At 45.1% G+C, this 23,720-nt stretch overlaps 1 protein-coding gene across 1 annotated transcript in view; it reads left to right on the forward strand.

The window, feature by feature from the left end:
- The window catches only part of LOC115099211 (ephrin type-A receptor 3-like), a 272,744-nt gene that overhangs the window by 55,093 nt on the left and 193,931 nt on the right, over positions 1–23,720 (forward strand). Inside the window, exons 2-3 of the mRNA XM_029616650.1 lie at positions 10,150–10,214; positions 16,225–16,882. Coding sequence (XP_029472510.1) covers positions 10,150–10,214; positions 16,225–16,882 — 723 coding nt within the window. The remainder of the gene's footprint in view (positions 1–10,149; positions 10,215–16,224; positions 16,883–23,720) is intronic.

Genomic DNA, 23,720 nt, shown 5'->3' on the forward strand with positions numbered 1-23,720 from the left:
CTTGTTGAGAGCATTGGTTCTTCTATCGCCTTTTGAGGATCAACTATCACCAAACCTTCCATTTTCACATTAAACACTTCCATGTCAAGTTTCTTTCTCCTCCCAAATCCTTTCTTACAATTCCCTTGTCCACTGAATCCTTTCAATTGCCCTTGAAAAGAAAGCAAAGCACAGCTCCACATCCCTCCCTTTCCACTTTGAAGTGCCTGAAAGGCAGAATATAAATCAAATAGATACATAAATAAGAATAATCAGACCCAATAAGCAAATCCAGGGTGTGCCTCCCCCCTTCATGAGTCGGCCCTGATCTTCACAACCGGTAGCACAATCCAATGGGATTTGTGATGCTGGAAATTCATCCTTAAAAACACCCCAACCCCCGTGCCTTGTCTACGTTCTCTATCTTGACATAAAAACTTGTATCTCGAAGGACATAGCTGAGAAATTAAAACTCTATTATTATGTGACACCCATGTTTCAGTTATGAAAAACATAACTGGTCAAAAACAGCTTTCCCCTCAACATCTAATATTTAAAAGAACACAAGACTATCCTAATGTTGCCCTAACACCCCAGTCCATCGTCCTACCTAAAGATGCCAAACTACCCAAGCGCCTCTCATCTGAACACCCCAAACCATTCCTCACCGCCCTCCTCATCTGACATCAACTGCCACTCCCTTCAATACCTTCACCCATCCCTGACCCCCGATCACATCCTACTCACTGTAGACTTACAAAGAAAAAAAACCACCAGCAAAACACCAATCATTTTCTACCTGACAAGAGCTACGCAATTTGCGTAATCCACACAGGAAGGAGCCGACAAAGGCGCGAGCTCCTTACTCATGCTCCCCGCCAGGGGCTTTTTAATAAGGGCAGCACCACATGATGCCACCGAAGGGAGGGGAGCTACTGCCAGCATCGGGGTCAGGAGCAGCAGAGCACACAGCAAACCCGAGGGGGGGGGGGGGGGGAAGCAACAAGTCCAACAGCTTAGAAGAGAGCAGGATCGCAGAACAAACAGGCAGTGGTGAAGCAAACAGCAAAGGCAGCGGACTTTCTTCTTTCCCCAATTATTGCAATTAAGAGTCATTCTTTTCCATGGGTGCCTGGCAAAAGCTTTGATTGGTGGTCTCCAGGAACTTAATTTGCACTCTGTCCTTATCCTTCTGCTTCCATGCCCCTGAGATTCCAGGGAGGTTAATAAGCTCCCCAGCCAGACGCTAATTGTAGAACCAATCATTTGTCCAACGTGCAGTATGAATCGGAGACAATCTGAGCAGGCTTTCCACATTCAGCACAAAAAAAACAAAATAAGGAGACTGGATGACTAGGGGATTGGCACAGAGAAACAAAAGTCTCTCATCTCTAGGAAGTAACTTGAAATTATTTCCGGTGGGAAGTGTCCCAATCTCGCTCTTTGTCATCTGTGAGTGATGCTAGATGGTGGTGTGGCGGATGGGGGAGAGGGGATTGCAGATGACTTAATACGGACCAAAAGCAATAGGGGATTTGGCCTCTCGGTTGTATTCGGGCCCGGATAAACCTGACCCAGATACAGAAGCCACCTCCAAAATGTAGTCATCAGAAAAGAGGCGGGGAAGCAGTGTCATCAGAAGGATGGGGGGGGAGGAAACAGAGGTGTGGCAACAGCAGAAAGGAAGTCACCTGGGCTGGAAGGAGACTAAGAACAGTGGGATCAGGAGGGGCTAATTACCAGGAGGCCGATATTCACTGTTACTTATCCAGCTAAGTGGCGGTGGCTAAATATGAAGTCCCGTTCAGCGGCCGCCACTTAGCTGGATAATTACCCGTCTTAAGTGTGCGGCTTGTGGGTGTCCCGGGGAGGAGTTACTTACCCAGCTCAAAAGCAGGTGATAGGGGCAAAGTCATGTCGATGCCATTTTCCAAAAGGCACCAACTGGTCTGGAGCTAGGGGGGCGCCCCGAGCCGCTGCTAAACTATTCGATGGAGTTACGCCTGCCTCTGGCAGGTGTAACTTGCGCGTGCCGGCGGGCTGCCAGTGCACGAACCTCCAGCACGGCCGATGTGCCGGAGGACTTGGGAACGCCCCTCGCCCTGCCCCGGCCCTGCCCATTTTTTGAAAGCCCCGGGACATACGCGCATCCCGGGGCTTGCGTGCACCGCCGAGCCTATGCAAAATAGACTCGGTGCGCGCAGGGGTAGGTTTTCAGGGGTTACGTGCGTATCTTAAGCTCGTAACCCTTTGAAAATCTACCCCAACGTGTACAGTTGAAGGAACGAGGAAAAGAGAGTTAGGCACTTTGGCCTCAATATTCAAAAATATCCATCTGTGTAAGTTAGCCGGATAAGACTTAGCCGGCTAACTTATATAGGATATTCAGCAGCACGGCTATGTCCTGTATAAATCACAACTTCGCTGGATAAGTCTTATCTGGTTAAGTTATACCTGCTCTATGCAGGGTTAACTTAACCAGCTAAGTTAACTGGATAAGTAGCTCCACCCCCATTACATTCTTTGCCCACCTCTCCGTTATCCGGCTATCTTCTTAACTGGATAAGTGACTTATCCGGCTAAGTGGCAGTCACTGAACATAAAACACAAAGAGAAGGATCGGTATAACTAGGACTTTTATTAAATCTTATGTTTATCACTGCTAGCCATCTTAGATAGGCTTCTGCTTTGTTTTTTGGGACAATCACTGAACATAGCCAGATATTTAGTGGCTGCCACTTAGCCAGATAAGTCCTACTTATCCTGCTCAGTAGCTTTTGAATATGAGGCTCATTCAGTCTAATTTAAAATTTTAACTTCCATTTGTAAGTTTTTACATAGGTTGGTTCATAGATTTTTGTCCAGTCTTTTTAAGACCTATGTTCCTGGGAGAGCATTAAGATCTACTGGGGGGGGTGGGGTCATTATTTGGAAGTACCCTCAATAAGAAGTATTCATTGGCAAGAAATTACGAGGCATTCAGTTTCAATCAATGGGCCTGTGTTATGGAATGCTCTAACTGAGGATACTCGGGTTCTTGATGACTACAAGATCTTTCATAAATTATTAAAAACTGTTTTGTCAGGGAAGCATTTTAGGAGCTAATGCAAATGAGGTTGCAGAGATGGTATGGTGGTTCAGCAATGTATACGACACAGTTTAATCAGAGTGGCATCTATGCAGGCAATGAATGCTTTGGTGTTGTAAATATGAAGATTTGAATATTTTGTTTTCTGTGTATTTGTACGTTTTATATTTTGTTGTTATTTGTTTGTATGTTATTGTTATCTGTTTTATTTGGAATCCGCTTAGCATGACAGCGTCCCTATAGGTGGAATACAAATGTTTTAAATAAATAAACACTAGACCCCAGGGATTTAAACAGGGGGGAGGGGAGCTGGGGCCACTATTGGGGGAGGTTATTGTAAGGAAGGGAATTTTGCCTCTGGTGGGGAGTAGGTTTGATGACAAAGGGGAAGGATTTGGGAAAAGGGTGAGCTGTTGCCACACAGTTTCAAAGGACTTTTTATTTATTTATTTATTTGTAGAGTTCATGTGACCATGGAAGGTAGGGGTAGGGGGTCTCAAAATACCCTGTGGGGGGAATTGTGAGATTTGAGGGGATAGATTTGGGCCACTTGGCCCTTTAATAAACAGTGCAGAGACGTTGAGATGCAAGATAGCCTCCCGAAACCCCCGTGTTATTTTATCTACACCTTCCTCAAACACGATAAAATAACAGGGCTGACTTTATCTAAGTCAGCTGCATTATTTTATTAGCACAGAAAACTGTTAGAGCTGCTTTGCAAATTTTTAGCATACAAATTGCATACAAAGAAGCTCATTTTGCAAGGAGGTGTATTTCTGCTAAAATATCACACAGTATCATGACTATCATGCGATAAACAGTATTTAACACACTTTACACGCTATTTATTGCACCTTATAGCCAAAATGTGGCTTAGTAAACGTTTCTCTAAATGTTGTAACATCTCTGTAAAGAACTCTGCCATCAACTACAAAAGTTATCAGTAAAAGTGAAATTGGAAACCATCAAATGCTTTCAGCGTAATTATTGCTGCTGTTGACACCTAAGCTATCATCAATGCTGTAGTCAGGGACTTTGCAGTAGGATTTGGTAAAAGCAATGCACAGGGCCTAGAAGATTATTCTTCCCTCTGCTCAGGGAATCTTGGACACGCAGGTGAATTAACAACATGGGAAGACTAAAACTTTACAGTCTGCATTTGAGATGTTGTTCCTAGGACCTTATCCGAAACTATCAGTCCAGGAGTTACAAGCATATGAGATTCCCTGTTTAGATCACCACTAGAACCATCCCCTTCCCATGTTAACCATAAAGCTTTGTAATATTTTCTTTTCTATTATTTTAACCATCTGTTAGTTATTGTTGGAATTGTTTTAATGGGAACAAGTTTTGGGGTCTAGTGGGCTATAAATGACCACTAAATCAATCAAATACATAAATAATCTCTCTAGCTATTAATGTTAGCATGGCTATTACCCAAACATTTGGCATGAGCATCCGAAGTCCCCAGCATAGCCTGCCAGACAGACCCGGCCACATGGTTGCCTATGTTTCTGCTAGAATTTCTAGCATTTCATGTTACCCATATGCAATTCATTCTGCTGGCCCAGCACTCACTGTATCATTAATAATTTTAATAGTATTTTACTGAAGGCCTGAAACTGGCCAATGATTTTTTAATTGCATTGTGGCATACCGAGCAAAGTTTCCAGGCTGGAGACAGACACTCACTGACTCCAGCCTTTTCTTCATATACTTTCAGCTTTTGTTTAACTTTTCCAGCTTAGAAATAATAGTAACTGTCTTACCTCAGGACAATGAACTCACAAACCTTCACCAGAGAGGGATAGGAGCTCCTATTCCTGGAGACGTGGGGGAGCCCCCTAATCGCAGCTGGGCTCACATACTTATTCCCCGTCCCAGCAGGGTCCAGCCCACATGGTTGTCTCCCACTGTGAGAATTAAGGTGGACCAAGCTAAATGCCTGGTCCTGCGCAGGTTAAGGAGGGGGAAACAGGGTCACTTCCTCACATACCCTTCCCCTTAGCTTGAATGAGAATTAAATACATGGCTATTTAAAAATGCATACGAACTAATGTAAAACTCCAATATGCTAATAACATAGCTGTTAGAACATTAGATTATGCTAATTCACTGAGCAATAAGTTTTGAGTGATGTACAATGAATATAAAATGAAGGATAATGTAATGGAAATCTTAGGTTATAATTCTACTTCATAGCACCCCAATTAATGTTGATGAATCCATCCAGAATACGCATTTACCGTTGTGATGAAATAGATTATGTATAAAATCGACCTAGAAAATGTATATGCTGTTATATCGACCTAGAATGGGAATGTTGACCCAGCAACCGTAGGCTGATATTGTAAACCGTTGTGATCTGATTTTGGAACGACGGTATATAAAACGCATGCATAAATAAATAAATTAAATAAATAGATAGATGCCTGGTCCTGCACATATTAAGGAGAGGAAGTAGGGTCACATCCTCACATGTATATATATTATAGCCAATTTGAAACTCACATAATGCACTTACAAGTCAGGCCAAGGCATGCATAGTCTAGGCCAGGGTAAACTCCACTTCTTGGTGATTTGTGTAAAATATGAATTTGTGTTGGAGACATTTTCACATTTTCTAGAAAGTCATAATTTTGGTTGTTTCAAAATTCACAAATTCACCTGTAGGGACAGTGATTTACAGTAGGTTTCTGGTAAGTTTTTAGATTCTTTTGCAAACTTTCTGGAGTAGGGGATAACATGACCAGATCATCTGCAGCTGGCATTTGGTCTCCGATTTGTTTAGTTTAATTCCTAGAGTCGAGGACCTCTCCAGTAGCATGGAGATAACACGGAGGACAGCAAATGACATGCTACTCCCCAAACAGGGTCAGCAGAGGAATGCACACTTTAAAATGGTGACAGGTTTATAAATTGTTGGAGCATACCATCTGAATCTCCCACATAGGGGAGCCAGAACCCAGCACTGCTGCTAACTACTCACTCTGTTCCCATCCCAAAGAAGTCGATTAATCTCCTGGCAGAGAATCCTTTAGTTTCTCTACATTTAGATACAAGGGGACAACAATTGCCTTAAGAAAAGTGAACAAAGGACGCAGAGGAGAGAATGAATGCGTATTGTGCAACTAAGAAAAAAACAAGCAACATGACAGACATTACTAAGGGAAGGTAGAGAGAGCTATTTTTCCCTTCACATGCAACTGAGAACTGCACCAAAAAGACAGAAAAGAGAGAATGTCAGAGTGTGCACACACGTGCACAATAAAGAGGAACAGAGAAGGACAGAGTGCACACACGTGCTCAATAGAGAGGAACAGAGAAGGACAGAGTGTGCACACACGTGCTCAATAGAGAGGAACAGAGAAGGACAGAGTGTGCACACACGTGCTCAATAGAGAGGAACAGAGAAGGACAGAGTGTGCACACAAGTGCTCAATAGAGAGGAACAGAGAAGGACAGTGTGCACACACGTGCACAATAGAGAAGGACAGAGTGTGCGCACACGTGCACAATAGAGAGGGACAGAGTGTGCGCACACTAGCACAATAGAGAGGGACAGAGTGTGCGCACACTCGCACAATAGAGAGGGACAGAGAAGGACAGAGTGTGCACACACACACTTGCACAATAGAGAGGGACAGAGAAGGACAGAGTGTGCACACACACACGTGCACAATAGAGAGGAACAGAGAAGGACAGAGTGTGCACACACACACGGGCACAATAGAGAGGAACAGAGAAGGACAGCACAGAATAGCAGACAGACAGACACCACATGAAAAGACACTTGCAGATGCAACGTGCCCTCCGTACCTCCATGATAGAGAACAACAGACATATAGAAGGAAACATTCATGTTAGGCGTCTGATCTCCACCAACCACAACTAGTCCTCTGGGCGCCTCATGTCCCTTTAGAGGCCCTCATTAGCCACCCAAGCACCATAACCTGTCTACGTTTGCCTTTTGATACCAAGGAAGCAGGGCGCCCTCCTCGTACCCCTGGACCAAGCGCAGGTGCCTTACAGGTAACTGTCAGTCTGAAAAGTATTAGAAATATGGCATTCATTAGTGGACTGAGCCCAATAAGCACAAAGCAAAATAGAGAAAAGTCTCTCTCCCTCTAGCAACAAACACAGGACCCATCAGCAAAGTGTGCAGGCTCTACTCACTCAGAAAGACAGCAGGTGCAAAAAAATAAATAAACAAAGTCACCCTAGGTGCCAGTCAAAAATCTGTAGCTTCCGGGGGAAAATTTTCTTTTTCTTTTTTTTTGCTCTTCCCCTTTCTGTCCTTCAGTTTCTTATCTAATGTGACCCTGCAGTGATTCTCCAACCCAGGTAGTGGTGCCCTAGGTACAGCGCTGGCTGCAGCTGTGGGGGCTGCTTCTTGGCCCAGGGTGCTGGCACCAGGTGCTGAAATTTAAGCCACTGGGGGGGCCTGGTATCTGGGAGGTTTCCAGCCTTGCTTAAAAGGAGTTGGCAGAAGGATCCACAGGGACAATCCTCCTTATTCTAGTACTGGCTCCAGGGGACCAACAAAGTGTGGAAGACAGTGGGCTTGGGATTCATGGGGGAGAGTGTGGCTACCATCTCCTCATTCAGGCAATGAACCTGTATGTATAGACTATATCCAGTGCTGCTGCTAGTGCTGCACGTTACCAGCAGTTAAGAGCCATATCTGTTTATGCCCCCTGGGCACACTGCAGATGCATTATGCGGTCTTTGGTGATTCCAGATAACTAGCTTTAGTGAAGGGGCACGAAGAGCGAGTGGCAGCAGTCACTCTTTGGCCTCCAGTGCGTGTGCACGGCGTGCTTAACTCCATGAGCACTGACATGCATTTCTGTTCGGTTCAGTGACAACCGAAGGTGTGCAGAGCATTCTCCCCTAGAGGGCACTATCCCAGTATAGAGGGGTAGATGTGGTGTAAAAAGGTTGCAGGGAGCTTGCAGGAGTGGGGTGGTTGAAGGAAAAAAATCCCTCTTATTATGGCATGAGTGCCGAGGATGCAGTGTTGGTAATGGAATCCTGGTGCGAGACAGATTAAACTTCAGTGTATCGTGTCCCTAGATTTGTTGGTCTGCGTGAAAGGGAACTGTGTGGCCATAACAGTAATGAAGTGGTGGAGGATAGTATAGTGTATGCAAGAGAAAGGTGTTGTCCCTTCATGGAGAAGATAGCTGTGAAGAATGCAGAATAAAGATGGTGTGGATGGGGGGGGGGAGTGACTTTTCACACATTTGAAAATATGCGGGTCTTGTGTGCCCAGTAGTTCCTTGTGTCCTGCAGCTTGCAAAGTCGTTGAAAACTTTGTTCTATGACTATAATAATAATAATCAATATCGTTCCTCTGTGTGAGTGTTGCGGTTTTCTCCATCAAATCATATGGAGCCAGGGTGAATAAGTGCTTCACAAGAGTTTGCAAATGAGACAATCTGGAGGCTGAAGTGAGGGCTGGCCATCTTTTAGCCTCTCGTCTGATTGCTCGAACATAACAGCCTGAGCTACCTCAGTGTGGTTTCCCAGCATATTTCTATAGGAGATGAATATTCTAATTTCAAAGTCACCAGAGCAACCTTGCATAGTAACATAGTAACACAGCAAGGATGACAGATAAAAACAAATGGTCCATCCAGTCTGCCCAGCAAGTTGCTGCCGTTCGTTGCAGGTTACATCCATGCCGTCAGTTAAGGGTAGTAACTGCATGTCAGAAAAGATTTAACGAGGCTTATGCATAGAAAAATGAGGCAGTTAATGCGTACTATGGTTTTGGAAGTTATTTGGTTAAAAATTCCTACTCCCTGTCTATTGACCAGCTAAATGCGCAAAGCACATAAGTTTATCCAGTTAAAATAGGGGCCAGAGACGTGGCTAGGTTGGGGGTAGAACTTAGTAGTTTAGTGATAATTTTCAGTACTAGCCAGTTAAAATACACAGTTAATACTGAATGGAAAAATAGCAGGCCTAAATTTAGCTGGGCAAATTTTACCCAGTAAGGTTTAAGGTAATTTTCAGCCGAAAACCTAACCAGTTATGTATAGCTGAAAATCCAGCTAAAGATAGTCAAGCAAAATGACCTAGTTATCATCATTCCTGTTCAGCAGGTTTTTAAAAATGGACCCATAACATTTTAAGCCCTTTAGTGAATAGCATATTATATTACAATAACGCGCATAAAAATTGTGCATTACCATTCTCTTTTACTGTAAAAGCTTTAGACCTCTAGAGTAGGGATTTTTAATTCCGTCCTCAGGACATACTTAACCAGTCAGGTTTCCAGGATACCTATTTCCGTGAATATTCATGAGATAGATCTGCATGCAATGGAGACAGTGCATGCAAATCTAGCACATGCATATTCATTGTGGATATCCGGAAAACCTAACATGGCAGGTGTGTCCTGAGGACTAAGTTGAGAGTCCCTGCTCTAGAGCAGCATTAATGCAGATTGTTGCGTCAATGTGATTCACGTTGAGTTTAAATAAACTGGATAACATAATTTTTGCATTTTTAACAGCTTTTAAATTGTAACACAAAATTCCACATTAATGGAAACAAAATCTGTTAACGTGAATGCATTAATGTTGCTTTATTATATGTTAAATGGTAGCACAGGTGTTTAACACGTTAACTCTTGCATTAGCATTAATGCCATTCAGTGAATAGCATATATGCTTATACCAGTCACTGCTGTTGGTCTTCTCACACATCCTTGAGCTTTGAGTGGACATTTGGTTTTGTTTTCTTTTACATTCTCAGTTCTTCACCACAGCCTCAAACTGGGTAAACTAAGTTGTCTGCGAATTCCAACTGATTTTGTAAAACTTTTTTTTTTCTGCAAAATATGTCTCTGGCCCTAAGAGAATGTTTCAGTAGCAGGAAAAGAAATAAAAGTTTTAGTTCTGTGTCTTTCCTGATGAACTGGTTCTGACGTCCGTGCAGGAAGCCAAGGGGCAGTGAGAGTCTGTGTGACCCCAGCAGGCACAGTTGGTTGGATTTAGAATAGAGATCGGTGCAGGAAGCAAGGTTCTTGTGGACTGAAGTTCTCCCTCTGTCTTTTCCTCCCCCCCATGCAGTTACCATGCTGGACTCTATGTCGGCATTCGGGGACCTCGGCTGGGTGGCCTACCCTCCAGAAGGGGTAAGTAGATATATATATTATTCCTTTTGGCATTAATTCACGCCATGCCGTGCAAGAGAAGAGATGAAAAAAAAAAAAAAAGACAAAATATACAAGCAGAGTATAAAATCAAACCAAATAAACAAGGAACACAAAAATGAAACTAAGATTGATGGCAGCTACTTCAAGAGAGAGCAAAGGAAAGGTCCATAAAGGAGGAAACATCACAGGACGAGTAGAGCCTGGGGAGCAGCAGCGTAAGCTTCCCTCGTTCGCACTGCCTCACCACGGAACAGGTGCAACTTGGGCAACAGCAGTGCATGCATCGCATGTGTGCACGCACTCGTACGCAACCTCGCTACAGCAGGTTTAGCACGGGCAACGTTAGTGTGAATTACTTCCTATTTCCAGTTACTCTAATCCAGACTTTTCAGATTTCATCATGGAGGGGGGGCATTTTTAAGTGAGAAGGTTTTGGTTTTTTTTTTCTTTTTCTCTTTTTTTTTTCTCTTTTTTTTTTTTTGCTCATTTCGTCCTTGATCTTGTTGCTGATGTTTCCAGTTGAGATTGTGTTTATGTGAAAATCAGGCTTAATAGAAACGGGAGTGAGAATTTAATGTAAAAATGTATTGATCACCTTTGCAGCTATAAAACTGCACAAGGGGGGGGAGGGGGTGTATGATAGCCAAAATTACCTACAAAAAAAAATTAAAATAAAAAATAAAAACAAACACGAGCAAAACAATTACAAGGCCAAAGACGGCCACAACTTATTCTATGCAACACATAATCTAACAATAAAAAAACATAACTAAGCACCTTAAAAACCTCTGGCAGCCTCTTCCAAGCAAAGAATGTCTGCCCAATAATAAAATAAACATATAGGCCTTGATTTGCAAAGGAACTTACATAGAATTCTGTTTTATGGGTGTAAGGGGTGCTTTGAAAATCAATTTGGGTTATGCATGTAAAGGTATGCTCAGAAGGATATAGGAATTGCCTTACTGCGTCAGACCAAGGGTCCATCAAGCCCAGCATCCTGTTTCCAACAGTGGCCATTCCAGGTCATATGTACCTGACAGAATCCCAAACAGTAGATAGATCCCTTGCTGCCAAAGCCCAGGGATAAGCAGGGGCTTTACCTGGTTAATAACAGTTTATGGCCTTCATGACATTCACTGGCAATGAATTCCAGACCTTAAGTGTACTTTGAGTGAATAAGAATTTTCCCCAGAACTAGACAGGACAGGAACAAGACAAGGAATACACACAGGCAAGGAAGGCCCAAATAAGGCAAGGAACACACAGACAAGACAGAGGAAGGGCAGATAGGCTAGAACAGGGGTGGGCAATTAATTTTCCCATGGGGCCGCATGAGAAATTGGGATGGTTTTAGAGGGCCGGACTAATATAATTAACTCAGTTATCAATAGCCCTACTTATGAAAAGACAGCAGTTTACCACCAATGCATGTCCTCTGAGAAAACACAACAAATAAGACCGATACAAACGCTTACATGCTAGCAAAATATCTCATCTCGGTAACAGACACAGAACTGACCTAACTGTAGTAATGCACATAAACTAATCCGCACACAGTTACACCTGTATTATGGAATACACTCAAACAGGAGCAACCCTATCTATGAAAAGGCAACACTACAAATATTAAATCAGGTCCTAAAAACCAATACGCCTCTTATTAGGAAAACAAAACTAGCAAGCACTATAGATCCCCACACAGAAATAATTGTAAAACTATACTAATAAGCAGAATAAATGTTTCAAAACAGCTATGAACAGAATAACATCCAACAATTAAAAACTATTAAACATTCTCCAAACACCAATAAAATATTTCAAAAAAGCAGACATCACACAATTAAAATGGCAGTCAAGAAAAATAAACTTAAAGCCACCTTTACTTACCCCCTCCAGCAGCTCTCCTACTCCCCTTCCCTGCAGGCCGTGGCACACACCAGAAGCAGCAGTAGAAGCTAAGCTCTATACTTATGGTCCTCTTCCTTAGTGCCCATGTCTCTCACACACACATCATACCAGTCATGCCCCCATGACCAGTTTCTGTCTCTCACACACCAATCATCTCCCAAACAGTCTTTGGCACACACACACACCATTCACCTTCCTGAACAGTTTCTCTCATGCCATACACACACACACAGGCTTCCCACTCCTGTGTTCTACTTACATATATGGGCTTCTCACTCTCATAATCACTTTCTCTGTCTCTCTCTCTCTCACACACACACACACCCACACATTCACTCACCAGTCTCTCACTCCCATGCTTGTTCTCTCCACATGCACAGGCTTCTCATTCCCATAATCACTTTCTTTCTCTCTCTCTCTCTCTCACACACACACACACTCACCAGTCTCTCACTCCCATGTTCTCTTTCAGATATACAGGCTTCTCCCTCCCATGATGTGTCTCACACACACCCAGGTTTCTCACTCCCATGCTCACTCTTCACATGCACAGGCTTCTCATTCCCATACTTTATTTCTCTCTCTCTCACACACACACACACCAGTCACCTGATCTCACTCATGCATACACACACACACAGGCTTCCCACTCCCAAGTTCTCTTTCAGATATACAGGCTTCTCCCTCCCATGCTGTCTCACACACACCCAGGTTTCTCACTCTCATGCTCACTCTCTTCACATGCACAGGCTTCTCATTCCCATAATCACTTTCTCTCTGTTACACACACACCAGTCTCTCTCATTTCCATGCTCACTCTCCACGTGCACAGGCTTCTCATTCCCTGAATCACATTCTCTCACATTCACACACACCAGTCTTTTTCTCTCACACACACTGTCACCTTACCAAGCAGTCTCTCTCTCTCATGCATGCACACTCACCCAGGTTTCTCACTCCCACAACACCAGGCTTCTTACGCTCATGCTTTCCCACATACCCAGACTTCTCACTTCCATGCTTTTTCTCTCACACACACACACACATCAGTCACCTCCCTGAGCAATCACTTTCATTGTCTCTCACACACACACACACACATCAGTCACCTCCCTGAGCAATCACTTTCATTGTCTCTCACACACACACACACATCAGCTCTCTGACCAGTCAATCACACACAGGCTGGCTGGCTGGCTGCTTCTCTCTCTTTCTGTTACTCACTTCCTCTTCCCCCCCCCCCCCCCCCCCCGAGCACAAATGGGAGCTGCAGCAGCCCCCGCAGGCCAAGAAAGAAGAATCCCATCAGCCGCGGGAGGCTCATGCTGCGGACTCCTTTCTCGATTACCGGCTGCTTCGATTGCTCGGGGACCGACGCTGCAGCCGACGCGGCACGGCTCTTTCTCCGTCCCGCGCACCGCTCCGTGTATCACTTCCTGTTCCGGGTCACGGGAGGGGGGGTGCAGGCGCGGGAAGAAGAAAAGGCCAGCCGCGGGTACCACAGCTTCTAACACCGCTGCCGTTCCCACTGGGCTTGAACGTGCTGACAGCCCAGCGGCAACGGCAGCGGGAGAGACCGGGAGCGCGCACCGCGGACCGGCAAAAAACTCCCACGGCCCGGGGTTGGGGACCCCTGAAAAAGACCACGAAAGGCGGAACTGTGACATATGTAGGAAAGAAACTCGAGCGAAGGCACGCTGCCCAATTGGCCGGTGCTGGGCAAGGCTTGCCCAGCACCGGCCAATCGGACAGCGTGCCTTCGCTCGAGTCACTCCCTCCTCCCCACCGGACGCTGTAAAAAAAAACAGTTCATTCTCCACTCCCTCGCTCCCCGATTGGCCGGCCAATCGGGGAGCGAGGGAGCAGAGAATGAACTGCTGCCTTCCCTCTGCAAGGGAAGGCAGCAGTTCATTCTCCGTCTGCTCTCAGCAGTGGGCGGGCCGGTCACAGACCGTAGGCGGGCCGGATTCAGCCCGCGGGCCGCCCCTTGCCCAGGTCTGGGCTAGAAGGCCTAAACTAAGCAGGAGCTAGGCACAGAGCAAAGGCAAGGGCACAAAGACAAGAAGCCAAAGGCAGAGTGGAGAGGGGAGTATCCTGTGAGGAGAGGGGGGGGGGGGGGGTTATAGGGCCAGCCTTGCTTTGTCATGCAGTCTTCAATGTGGCAGATAGAGCGGGTCCAAGAGTGGCCCAGTGAGGGTCCCTGCTGGTGAGGAGGGGGCGGGCTGTCTAGCAGCCAGACTAATTGCACCAGATTTTCTCTTTTCTCTTTTAGTTCGTTGCTGTTCTGGGTTGATAGTCGGGGAGCCAGGTCCCCAGGTCGTTTACTCTTCTTCACCTTCTCTATGTTTACCACTGCCTTCTGTATCGGTCCCCATCACTTCTGCTGCTGAGCTATTCCATGCATCCACCAGCTCTCAGCTTATTTCCTCCCCCCAACCCCCCCCCCAACCACACCAACATTATATCATGATCACGTGTTTTAGTTTATTTTTTATTAGATATTACAGTCTTTCTCACATGTGCCCCTTTCTCTTTTTTTCAGTGCAGTGAGTACGTTTTCGTTCCTTAAGCATCTCTGTTTAAGGGCTGTGGTCTAGGCTCTCTACCCTGCTGGTGACCCTCCACTGATCTCCCGCCATCCTCTCTGAAATGGAAAAAAACGTGGGGGGTACTTTCCCTCCTTCCAGCCATCCAATTCCTCTCTCTCTGTTTCCTTTCCATTGCCCTTCTCGTTTCTCAGCTCATCATTCATCCTTTCCTCTTTCCGCTCAGCTGTTCAGTTATCATGTCCATCTCCAACTCTGCCTTTCTCTGCCCCACATCTTCTCCACGTCTCTCTCTCTCTTCTCCCTTTCAACTCATACCTACCTCTTCCCCCCCTACTTAATGTCCCCTCCTCTATTGCCACATGTCCACCCCTTCCCTTTCAGTCCCCTCCTCTTTCTCTTCCTTCCTCAGATTCCCCATGTCTTTGGGATTTTCTCTTTTCTCCTCACTTCTAATCTTTCTCCATTGCCCCTACCTCCCTCCCTCCTCTTCTTACCGTTTCATCTCAATCCAAGCTCTGGGTCTCTTAATGTCCTTACAAATGTGTGGCCACGAGAAGTGGCTGGGACTTGTGTGTCCCTTCAGTCACAGAGGAGCTGGGGGTGGAGGTGGTTGGGGGAAACTGGCTTTCCACATTACGTTTTCAGTTAGGCAGCAAAGTTACACAAATCCTTTGAGGAGGGTTCTAAATGTATGTGGTGCCTGTTAAAAACCCCTTGAAAAATGTATCTGCCCATAAGGGCATTCCCATCTGGCCTGTATTAAAATGTACAGGCTATGACTCAACCACACATCTCTTCTGGCTCCATCTGAAGCCACTAGTGATGCTAGGGACCCCGCTTTTCAACTGGAAAGGTGCTGCAACGACTGGGGAAGTAGAAGGACGCCATTTGGAGAGGACAGGAGATGCTTTGGAGGGGATCCCCTCCCCCCCAGGCAGGGCAGACTTTAAAAATTTCGACCAGAAGCCCTCACACCACCACCACTACTTTTGTAGTCCATCAGGCAATTCACGAGGCAGAGCAGCCAGCCCCCCGCCCCCTTAAATATTTTAGTCTCAGTTCTAAAAATGTAGAAACCTGGGTTTTCTTCATACATTTCAGTAGAAATGTTTTTGGAGAGTTGACAACCCTGGTCCTCCTCTTATTTGGTCACTTCCTCCCTTATAAGTTTATGAACTCATAGAATATCAGTGGGAGGCTTAGACTCCTGTTCTTGTTTCATACCTTCCTTTCAAACACTATAAGGACTGGCCCATAAGAACATAAGAAATTGCCATGCTGGGTCAGACCAAGGGTCCATCAAGCCCAGCATCCTGTTTCCAACAGAGGCCAAACCAGGCCACAAGAACCTGGCAATTACCCAAACACTAAGAAGATCCCATGCTACTGATGCAATTAATAGCATGATTTCTTATATTCTACTTTTCTGCCCTTTATAATATTGTAGATTCTGTTGGACCTCTGTGGAGACTGTACTTGCATGCATGTCACTTACCAGTTCTTGTTTGCTTTCTTCTCTTTGCCCTTGGCAGTGGGAAGAGATCAGCATCATGGATGAGAGGAATACGCCCATGCGCACATACCAGGTATGTAATGTCATGGAGGCCAATCAGAACAACTGGTTGCGCACCAGCTGGATCCCACGGGACGGGGCACAACGAGTCTACATTGAGATCAAGTTCACTCTCCGGGACTGCAACAGTTTGCCGGGTGTGCCAGGAACGTGCAAGGAGACCTTCAACATGTACTACTATGAATCTAATGGCAAACTGTGGTTCATCAAAGAAAGCCAGTACCGCAAAATTGACACCATTGCTGCTGATGAGAGCTTCACTCATGTGGATGTGGGAGACCGGGTGATGAAACTCAACACAGAGGTCAGAGGCATCAACAATTTGAGCAAAAAGGGCTTCTACCTGGCATTCCAGGATGTGGGGGCATGTATCGCCCTTGTGTCTGTGCGTGTCTTCTATAAGCGCTGTCCACTCACTATCCGCAGCCTTGCACAGTTCCAAGACACAGTGACTGGAGGAGACTCTGCACTGGTGGAAGTTCAGGGGTCCTGTGTGAATAACTCAGTGGAACTGGACAGTCCCAAGATGTACTGCAATGCAGATGGCGGTTGGCTGGTACCCATTGGACGCTGCGCCTGCATGGCAGGCTATGAGGAGAAGGACGACAGCTGCCAGCGTAAGTGTTAAGCACTAGTATGCTTTGCTTGTAGGTAATACTATGGGAAGCATGCATTGCACACACTTGATCTCTGTTCATAAGATGTGATGTGTGTGTGTGTGTGTAGCAAGTACCTGGGTTCCATTAACACCTCAAGGAACATGATATGCAGACATCTGGGCTTTCTTCATACGATGGGGCCCATATGCTGAGGATGCTTGGATTCTATTCATATGATAGGGCATTATTATTATTAGGATTATTAGTATTATTAAAATGTTATATACCACTTGTAAATCATTTTAACCAAGTTGGGATATATCAAAAAATAAGGAGAATAAAATAAGAATAAAATAAATAAAACAAAATAAATTTAAATCACAAACTATCAAAAACAAATCTAATAATATACTTGCAATAAAAATAAAACTAGAATAATCAACAAAAATAACAACCACATCAATAAACAGAATACACAGCAACATAAATTGTTTACAGGGAAATGTTAAACATCTGTTTACAACTTAAATTGTTTATAGGGAGATATTAAATGCCTGTTTAAAAAGCAAATCTTTACCTTTCTAAACTTTGCAAAATTAGCCTCAGCACAAATTTCAGGTGGCTATGCGTTCCAAGCAAAGGAGCTTGGTAACTGCAAGAGGAATCTGTAGTATACTCTAGACCAGACCTGGGCAAGGGGCGGCCCGCGGGCTGAATCCGGCCCGCCTACGGTCTGTGACCGGCCCGCCCACTGCTGAGAGCAGACAGAGAATGAGGCACGCTGCCTTCCCTCTGAAGGGAAGGCAGCGTGCCTCATTCTCCGCTCCCTCTCTCCCCGATTGGCCGGCCAATCGGGGGGAGCGAGGGAGCGTTCGGTGGGGGGGGGGGGAGGGAGTGACTCGAGCGAAGACACGCTGCCCGATTGGCCGGTGCTGGGCAAGCCTTGCCCAGCACCGGCCAATCGGGCAGCGTGTCTTCGCTCAAGTTTCTTTCCTACCTACCTACCAGTTCCGCCTTTCGTGGTCTTTTTCAGGGGTCCCCAACCACCGGTCCGCGGGAGTTTTTTGCCGGTCCGCGGCGCGCGCTCCCGGTCCCTCCCGCTGCCGTTGCCGCTGGGCTGTCAGCACGTTCAAGCCCAGTGGGAACGGCAGCAGTGTTAGAAGCTGTGGTACCCGCGGCTGTCCTTTTCTTCTTCCCGCGCCTGCACCCCCCCCTCCCGTGACCCGGAACAGGAAGTGATACACGGAGCGGTGCACGGGAAGGAGAAAGAGCCGTGCCGCGTCGGCTGCAGCGTCGGTCCCCGAGCAATTGAAGCAGCCAGTAATCGAGAAAGGAGTCAGCAGCATGAGCCTCCCGCGGCCGATGGGATTCTTCTTTCTTGGCCTTCGGGGGCTGCTGCAGCTCCCATTTGTGCTCGGGGGGGGGGGAAGAGGAAGTGAGTAAGAGAGAGTGAGAAGCAGCCAGCCAGCCTGTGTGTGATTGACTGGTCAGAGAGCTGATGTGTGTGTGTGTATGTGAGAGACAATGAAAGTGATTGCTCAGGGAGATGACTGATGTGTATGTGAGAGTGTGAGACATTAGTCAGGGAGGTGACTGATGTGTGTGGTGTGAGAGAGAAAAAGCATGGAAGTGAGAAGTCTGGGTATGTGGGAAAGCATGAGCGTAAGAAGCCTGGTGTTGTGGGAGTGAGAAACCTGGGTGAGTGTGCATGCATGAGAGAGAGAGACTGCTTGGTAAGGTGACGGTGTGTGTGAGAGAATGTGATTCAGGGAATGAGAAGCCTGTGCACGTGGAGAGTGAGCATGGAAATGAGAGAGACTGGTGTGTGTGTAACAGAGAGAAAGTGATTATGGGAATGAGAAGCCTGTGCATGTGAAGAGAGTGAGCATATGAGTGAGAAACCTGGGTGTGTGTGAGACAGCATGGGAGTGGGAAGCCTGTGTGTGTGTGTGTGCATGCATGAGAGCGAGAGACTGGTTGGTAAGGTGACTGTGTGTGTGAGAGAAAGAGACTGGTGTGTGTGAATGTGAGAGAAAGAATGTGATTCAGAGAATGAGAAGCCTGTGCAGTGGAGAGCAAGCATGGAAATGAGAGAGAGACTGGTGTGTGTGTAACAGAGAGAAAGTGATTATGGGAATGAGAAGCCTGTGCATGTGAAGAGAGTGAGCATGAGAGTGAGAAACCTGGGTGTGTGTGAGACAGCATGGGAGGGAGAAGCCTGTATATCTGAAAGAGAACTTGGGAGTGGGAAGCCTGTGTGTGTGTGTATGCATGAGTGAGATCAGGTGACTGGTGTGTGTGTGTGTGTGTGTGTGAGAGAGAGAAAAATAAAGTGATTATGGGAATGAGAAGCCTGTGCATGTGAAGAGTGAGCATGGGAGTGAGAAACCTGGGTGTGTGTGAGACACATCATGGGAGGGAGAAGCCTGTAAATCTGAAAGAGAACATGGGAGTGAGAGACTGGTGAGTGTGTGTGTGTGTGTGTGTGTGAGAGAGAAAGAAAGTGATTATGGGAATGAGAGGCCTGGCATGTGGAGAGAACAAGCATGGGAGTGAGAGACTGGTGAGTGGGTGTGTGTGTGTGTGAGAGAGAGAGAGACAGAGAAAGTGATTATGAGAGTGAGAAGCCCATATATGTAAGAAGAACACGGGAGTGGGAAGCCTGTGTGTGTGTGTGTGTATGGCATGAGAGAAACTGTTCAGGAAGGTGACTGGTGTGTGTGCCAAAGACTGTTTGGGAGATGATTGGTGTGTGAGAGACAGAAACTGGTCATGGGGGCATGACTGGTATGGTGTGTGTGTGAGAGACATGGGCACTAAGGAAGAGGACCATAAGTATAGAGCTTAGCTTCTACTGCTGCTTCTGGTGTGTGCCACGGCCTGCAGGGAAGGGGAGTTGGAGAGCTGCTGGAGGGGGTAAGTAAAGATGGCTTTAAGTTTATTTTTCTTGACTGCCATTTTAATTGTGTGATGTCTGCTTTTTTGAAATATTTTATTGGTGTTTGGAGAATGTTTAATAGTTTTTATGAGTTTTTAATTGTTGGATGTTATTCTGTTCATAGCTGTTTTGAAACATTTATTCTGCTTATTAGTATAGTTTTACAATTATTTCTGTGTGGGGATCTATAGCTGCTTGCTATTCTGTTTTCCTAATAAGAGGTGTATTGGTTTTTAGGACCTGATTTAATATTTGTGGTGTTGCCTTTTCATAGATAGGGTTGCTTCTGTTTGAGTGTATTCCATAATACAGGTGTAACTGTGTGCGGATTAGTTTATGTGCATTACTACAGATCCTGGGAGTATGTTAGGTCGGTTCTGTGTCTGTTACCGAGATGAGATATTTTGCTAGCATGTAAGCGTTTGTATCGGTCTTATTTGTTGTGTTTTCTCAGAGGACATGCATTGGTGGTAAACTGCTGTCTTTTCATAAGTAGGGCTATTGAGAACTGAGTTAATTATATTAGTCCGGCCCTCTAAACCATCCCAATTTCTCATGCGGCCCCATGGGAAAATTAATTGCCCACCCCTGCTCTAGACGAATGACAGAAGGTGAAGGTAAAGAAAATTAAACCCATCTGAGAGGAACAAAGAGAATGCATTGTAGTGTAAGGAGGTAATGGAGAACCTATATGTAAAGCTCAAAAAGTAAGACATAGAACTTTAAATTGAATACAATAATTAATCGGGAGCCAGGGTAGTTGTATTAGAATAGGAGATGTGTGATCATATTTCTTGAGACCAAAAATCAGTCTAGCTGATGGATTCTGAAGTAGTTGTAGTCTTTTTATTTGATAATTAGGTGAACCTAACAACAAGGAATTACAATAATCAACTCTAGAGGTTATAAATGCGCGAGACTCCATGGGGGAAGGGAAAGGATCTGAATTTGTAGTGAGATGAAGAGTCTTTAAAAGGATACTAACACCTACACTATTAATTTCCTTAAATGAGGAAAATCTCGAAGCAGCAGAACAACCTGTAAAAGAAGCAGCCGAGAGAGAATTACAAATGTTCTTCACTTTTTTTTTTGAAAGAAATAAAGCAAAAGAATTTGCTGAAAGATTAGAGTTTGCAGAAAGAGTTAAAGATGATCGATTTGCCAATTTCTTTACTATTTTTTATATAATTGTTTCAGATGGTTTTGAGCAGAACAAATACAATTTAAAAAAAAAAATTTTTTTTGCCAGAAGAACCTCTGAAAAATGATGTCTGCTAGCTTCTGAGCATCTCCCTTTTTTTATTATCTGCAGACACCCAGGTTGCACTGGAGGATACAGAACAACCCTAATGTTGCCGTCTCTGGAGCAAGCTTGCAGTAACACATGCGGAACACTGAATCACTTTATATTACAGAGATAACTAGGTATCAGAAATAGGAGAAGGAGTGGGCATTTTCCACCTAATATAAAGTGATGCAGTATAATTTATAGATCAGGGTCAATGGGGCACGGGGGATAGGGTGTGGTGGGAACAGGGTTTTTTATCCTCAAAAGCACCTGTTTATTTTTTTTTTGGTCTTCTGCTCAATATTTCAAAAATTTACACTGCAAGCAGCCGTCCTCTAGAATAATGAAATATTAGCATGCTACCTCGTGCAACTCTTTAATCCCCTGTAATCCTGGGAGCAGTCATGCCTGGGGCAGCGTCGCAGATAATCTCACTCAGAATGCATGTAGGTGTGTGGGAGAGGGAGATGTTATTTACATAGAGCTGATGATAGAGCAGTCTATAGATTTTTTTTTTTAAATAAATAAATAATTCATAGCCATTACCAACCCAGTGTGTGTGTGTGTGTGTGTGTGTGTGTGTGAGGAAACTTGCGATTCTCTTGCTTACCGTGCTGCTCCGAGGGCTGCGAAAAGATTACCGGAGAGTACCTTCACGAATGTACGTCTGGAACTAGTCAAATTCATAATAGTGGAGCTGATATCTTTGCACAATAGTGAAGTCCACTGCTAGCAAAAGAGTGTAAAAGAGAATCTTAATTAGCAAAGTGAGCAGCTTGGAGCTAACTGCCAAAGAGCAGCGTGCCCCCAGCGACCCGAAACGACTTGTGTAATCGGGGGTCCTAGAGTAAGAGTAAACTATTTCAATAATGCAGACTGAATATTATTGCTTAATTAATGGGAGTAGAGCTGAAATAGTGCACAGCCCACTGGGGATGGCGAGGGTGGGAAGGCGATGTTTTTTTTTCATTCGCACATGTCTGCGGTCGGGACAAACTGATACGTGAAAAAATATCACCTTGTTATTGAGAAGACTTTAGTACATTTTATTAAAAGCTTTTCTACTGTATGGAGTGAAAGGTAGGTCTCTGCAAAACAGACCTGGTGCCCCGTTCAGGTGAATTCTGCTGCGCTCCTCCCTTTTAAAAGGACGCACCGTCAAAATCACTTTTTTATCTTTTAACGTTACTCCAAAGAGTTCAACTTTTATCCATTAACAGGAAGTTAGGCATTCGGAACGAAAGGAGCCTGCTTTCGGGGGCGTGTGAATCTGTGCGTAAGCATGGATGCGAAAAACAAAACAGTACACGCCTGGCAGAGTCCTCGTGTACCCCCCCCCCCCCCCCCCAAAATGTCCTGAAAATTTGGTCTGGATAGAACACCAAACACAAAACACATTTATTTATTTATTTAAAAAATGTATTACCCGCCCTTCCTACGTTCAGAGCGGGGTACATTATGAACATTTACAGGAGAGAACAGGACATAATTCATCAGAATAGGGGAAATAATGTATAAGCACCAAGGGAGTTCATTCTGTCGAGAAGGGGGATACACACACACACACACACACACACACACACACACACACACACACTATAATAATTTCATGTTTTCTTTGGATAGTTGGTTTAAAAAGGAAAAAAAATAATTAGTCTGAGAATATCGTGTACTCTGGCTACGGGAGGAGATTGGTTGTGCAGAGAACATGTTTCAACTGCGCTCAAAAAAAATGACTGCTTATACCTGTTCAAATATGTCATTTTATTACAAATTTTGCACAGTGCAGTGGAGCCTCCATGGGACGGCCATTTCATCCCAAGGCACGTTGTGTTTCTTAGGTCTCATTACCCAAGATCCAATGAAACTATGAGAGGACAAGTTTAAAACTAAGACCAGGTGAAGGCGGGACTCCTTTGTCTGTGCCCCTCTTGTTTATGTTCATCACTGGAGGGGTTACTTTGTGTTCCCTCAGTGAGGGCAACATATTTTCAGAAGACTAGAGGGAGGGCTTTTTCCATTAATTGCCCCTGTGATTTGGATTAAACCTCCCAAGAGATGATCACAGTGTGCTTACTTCATGCTGCATTTTAGGTGAAGTGATGGGTGTCCAGCTGAGTAATAGGGATGCAGGTGAGATGGTTTATGTGAGAATGTAAGAAGTGGATGGGCTGTTATTATATTAATAATGTGTCTGCTGTTTTGTGGAGTTTTATTTGTTTATACTTTTTTTTTTTGCTGTGCTGTACATTGCTTGGGCCGCTATCATAGAAATGATTCATAGGCATGTGCAGAGGGACGCCATACGTTGTATTCGGGATTTGGATTCGTCAGGGGGCAGATACGTTGCATTCGGCCGTATGGCACCCCGATACGTTTATCCATTGATTTCTGTTCGTTCCCCCACTAAAATTAAATTAAGTACAACCCCCCACCCTCCTGACCCCCCCCCAAGACTTACCAAAACTCCCTGGTGGTCCAGCAGGGGTCCGGGAGCCATCCCCTGCACTCACACCCTCGGCTGCCGTTTCAAAATGGCGCCGATAGCCTTTGACCTTACTATGTCACAAGGGCTACCGGTGCCATTGGTCAGCCCCTGTCACATGGCCATCGGTGCCATCTTGTGCTCC

The sequence above is a fragment of the Rhinatrema bivittatum genome, chromosome 9 (genome assembly GCF_901001135.1).
Source record: "Rhinatrema bivittatum chromosome 9, aRhiBiv1.1, whole genome shotgun sequence".
NCBI lineage: Eukaryota > Metazoa > Chordata > Amphibia > Gymnophiona > Rhinatrematidae > Rhinatrema > Rhinatrema bivittatum.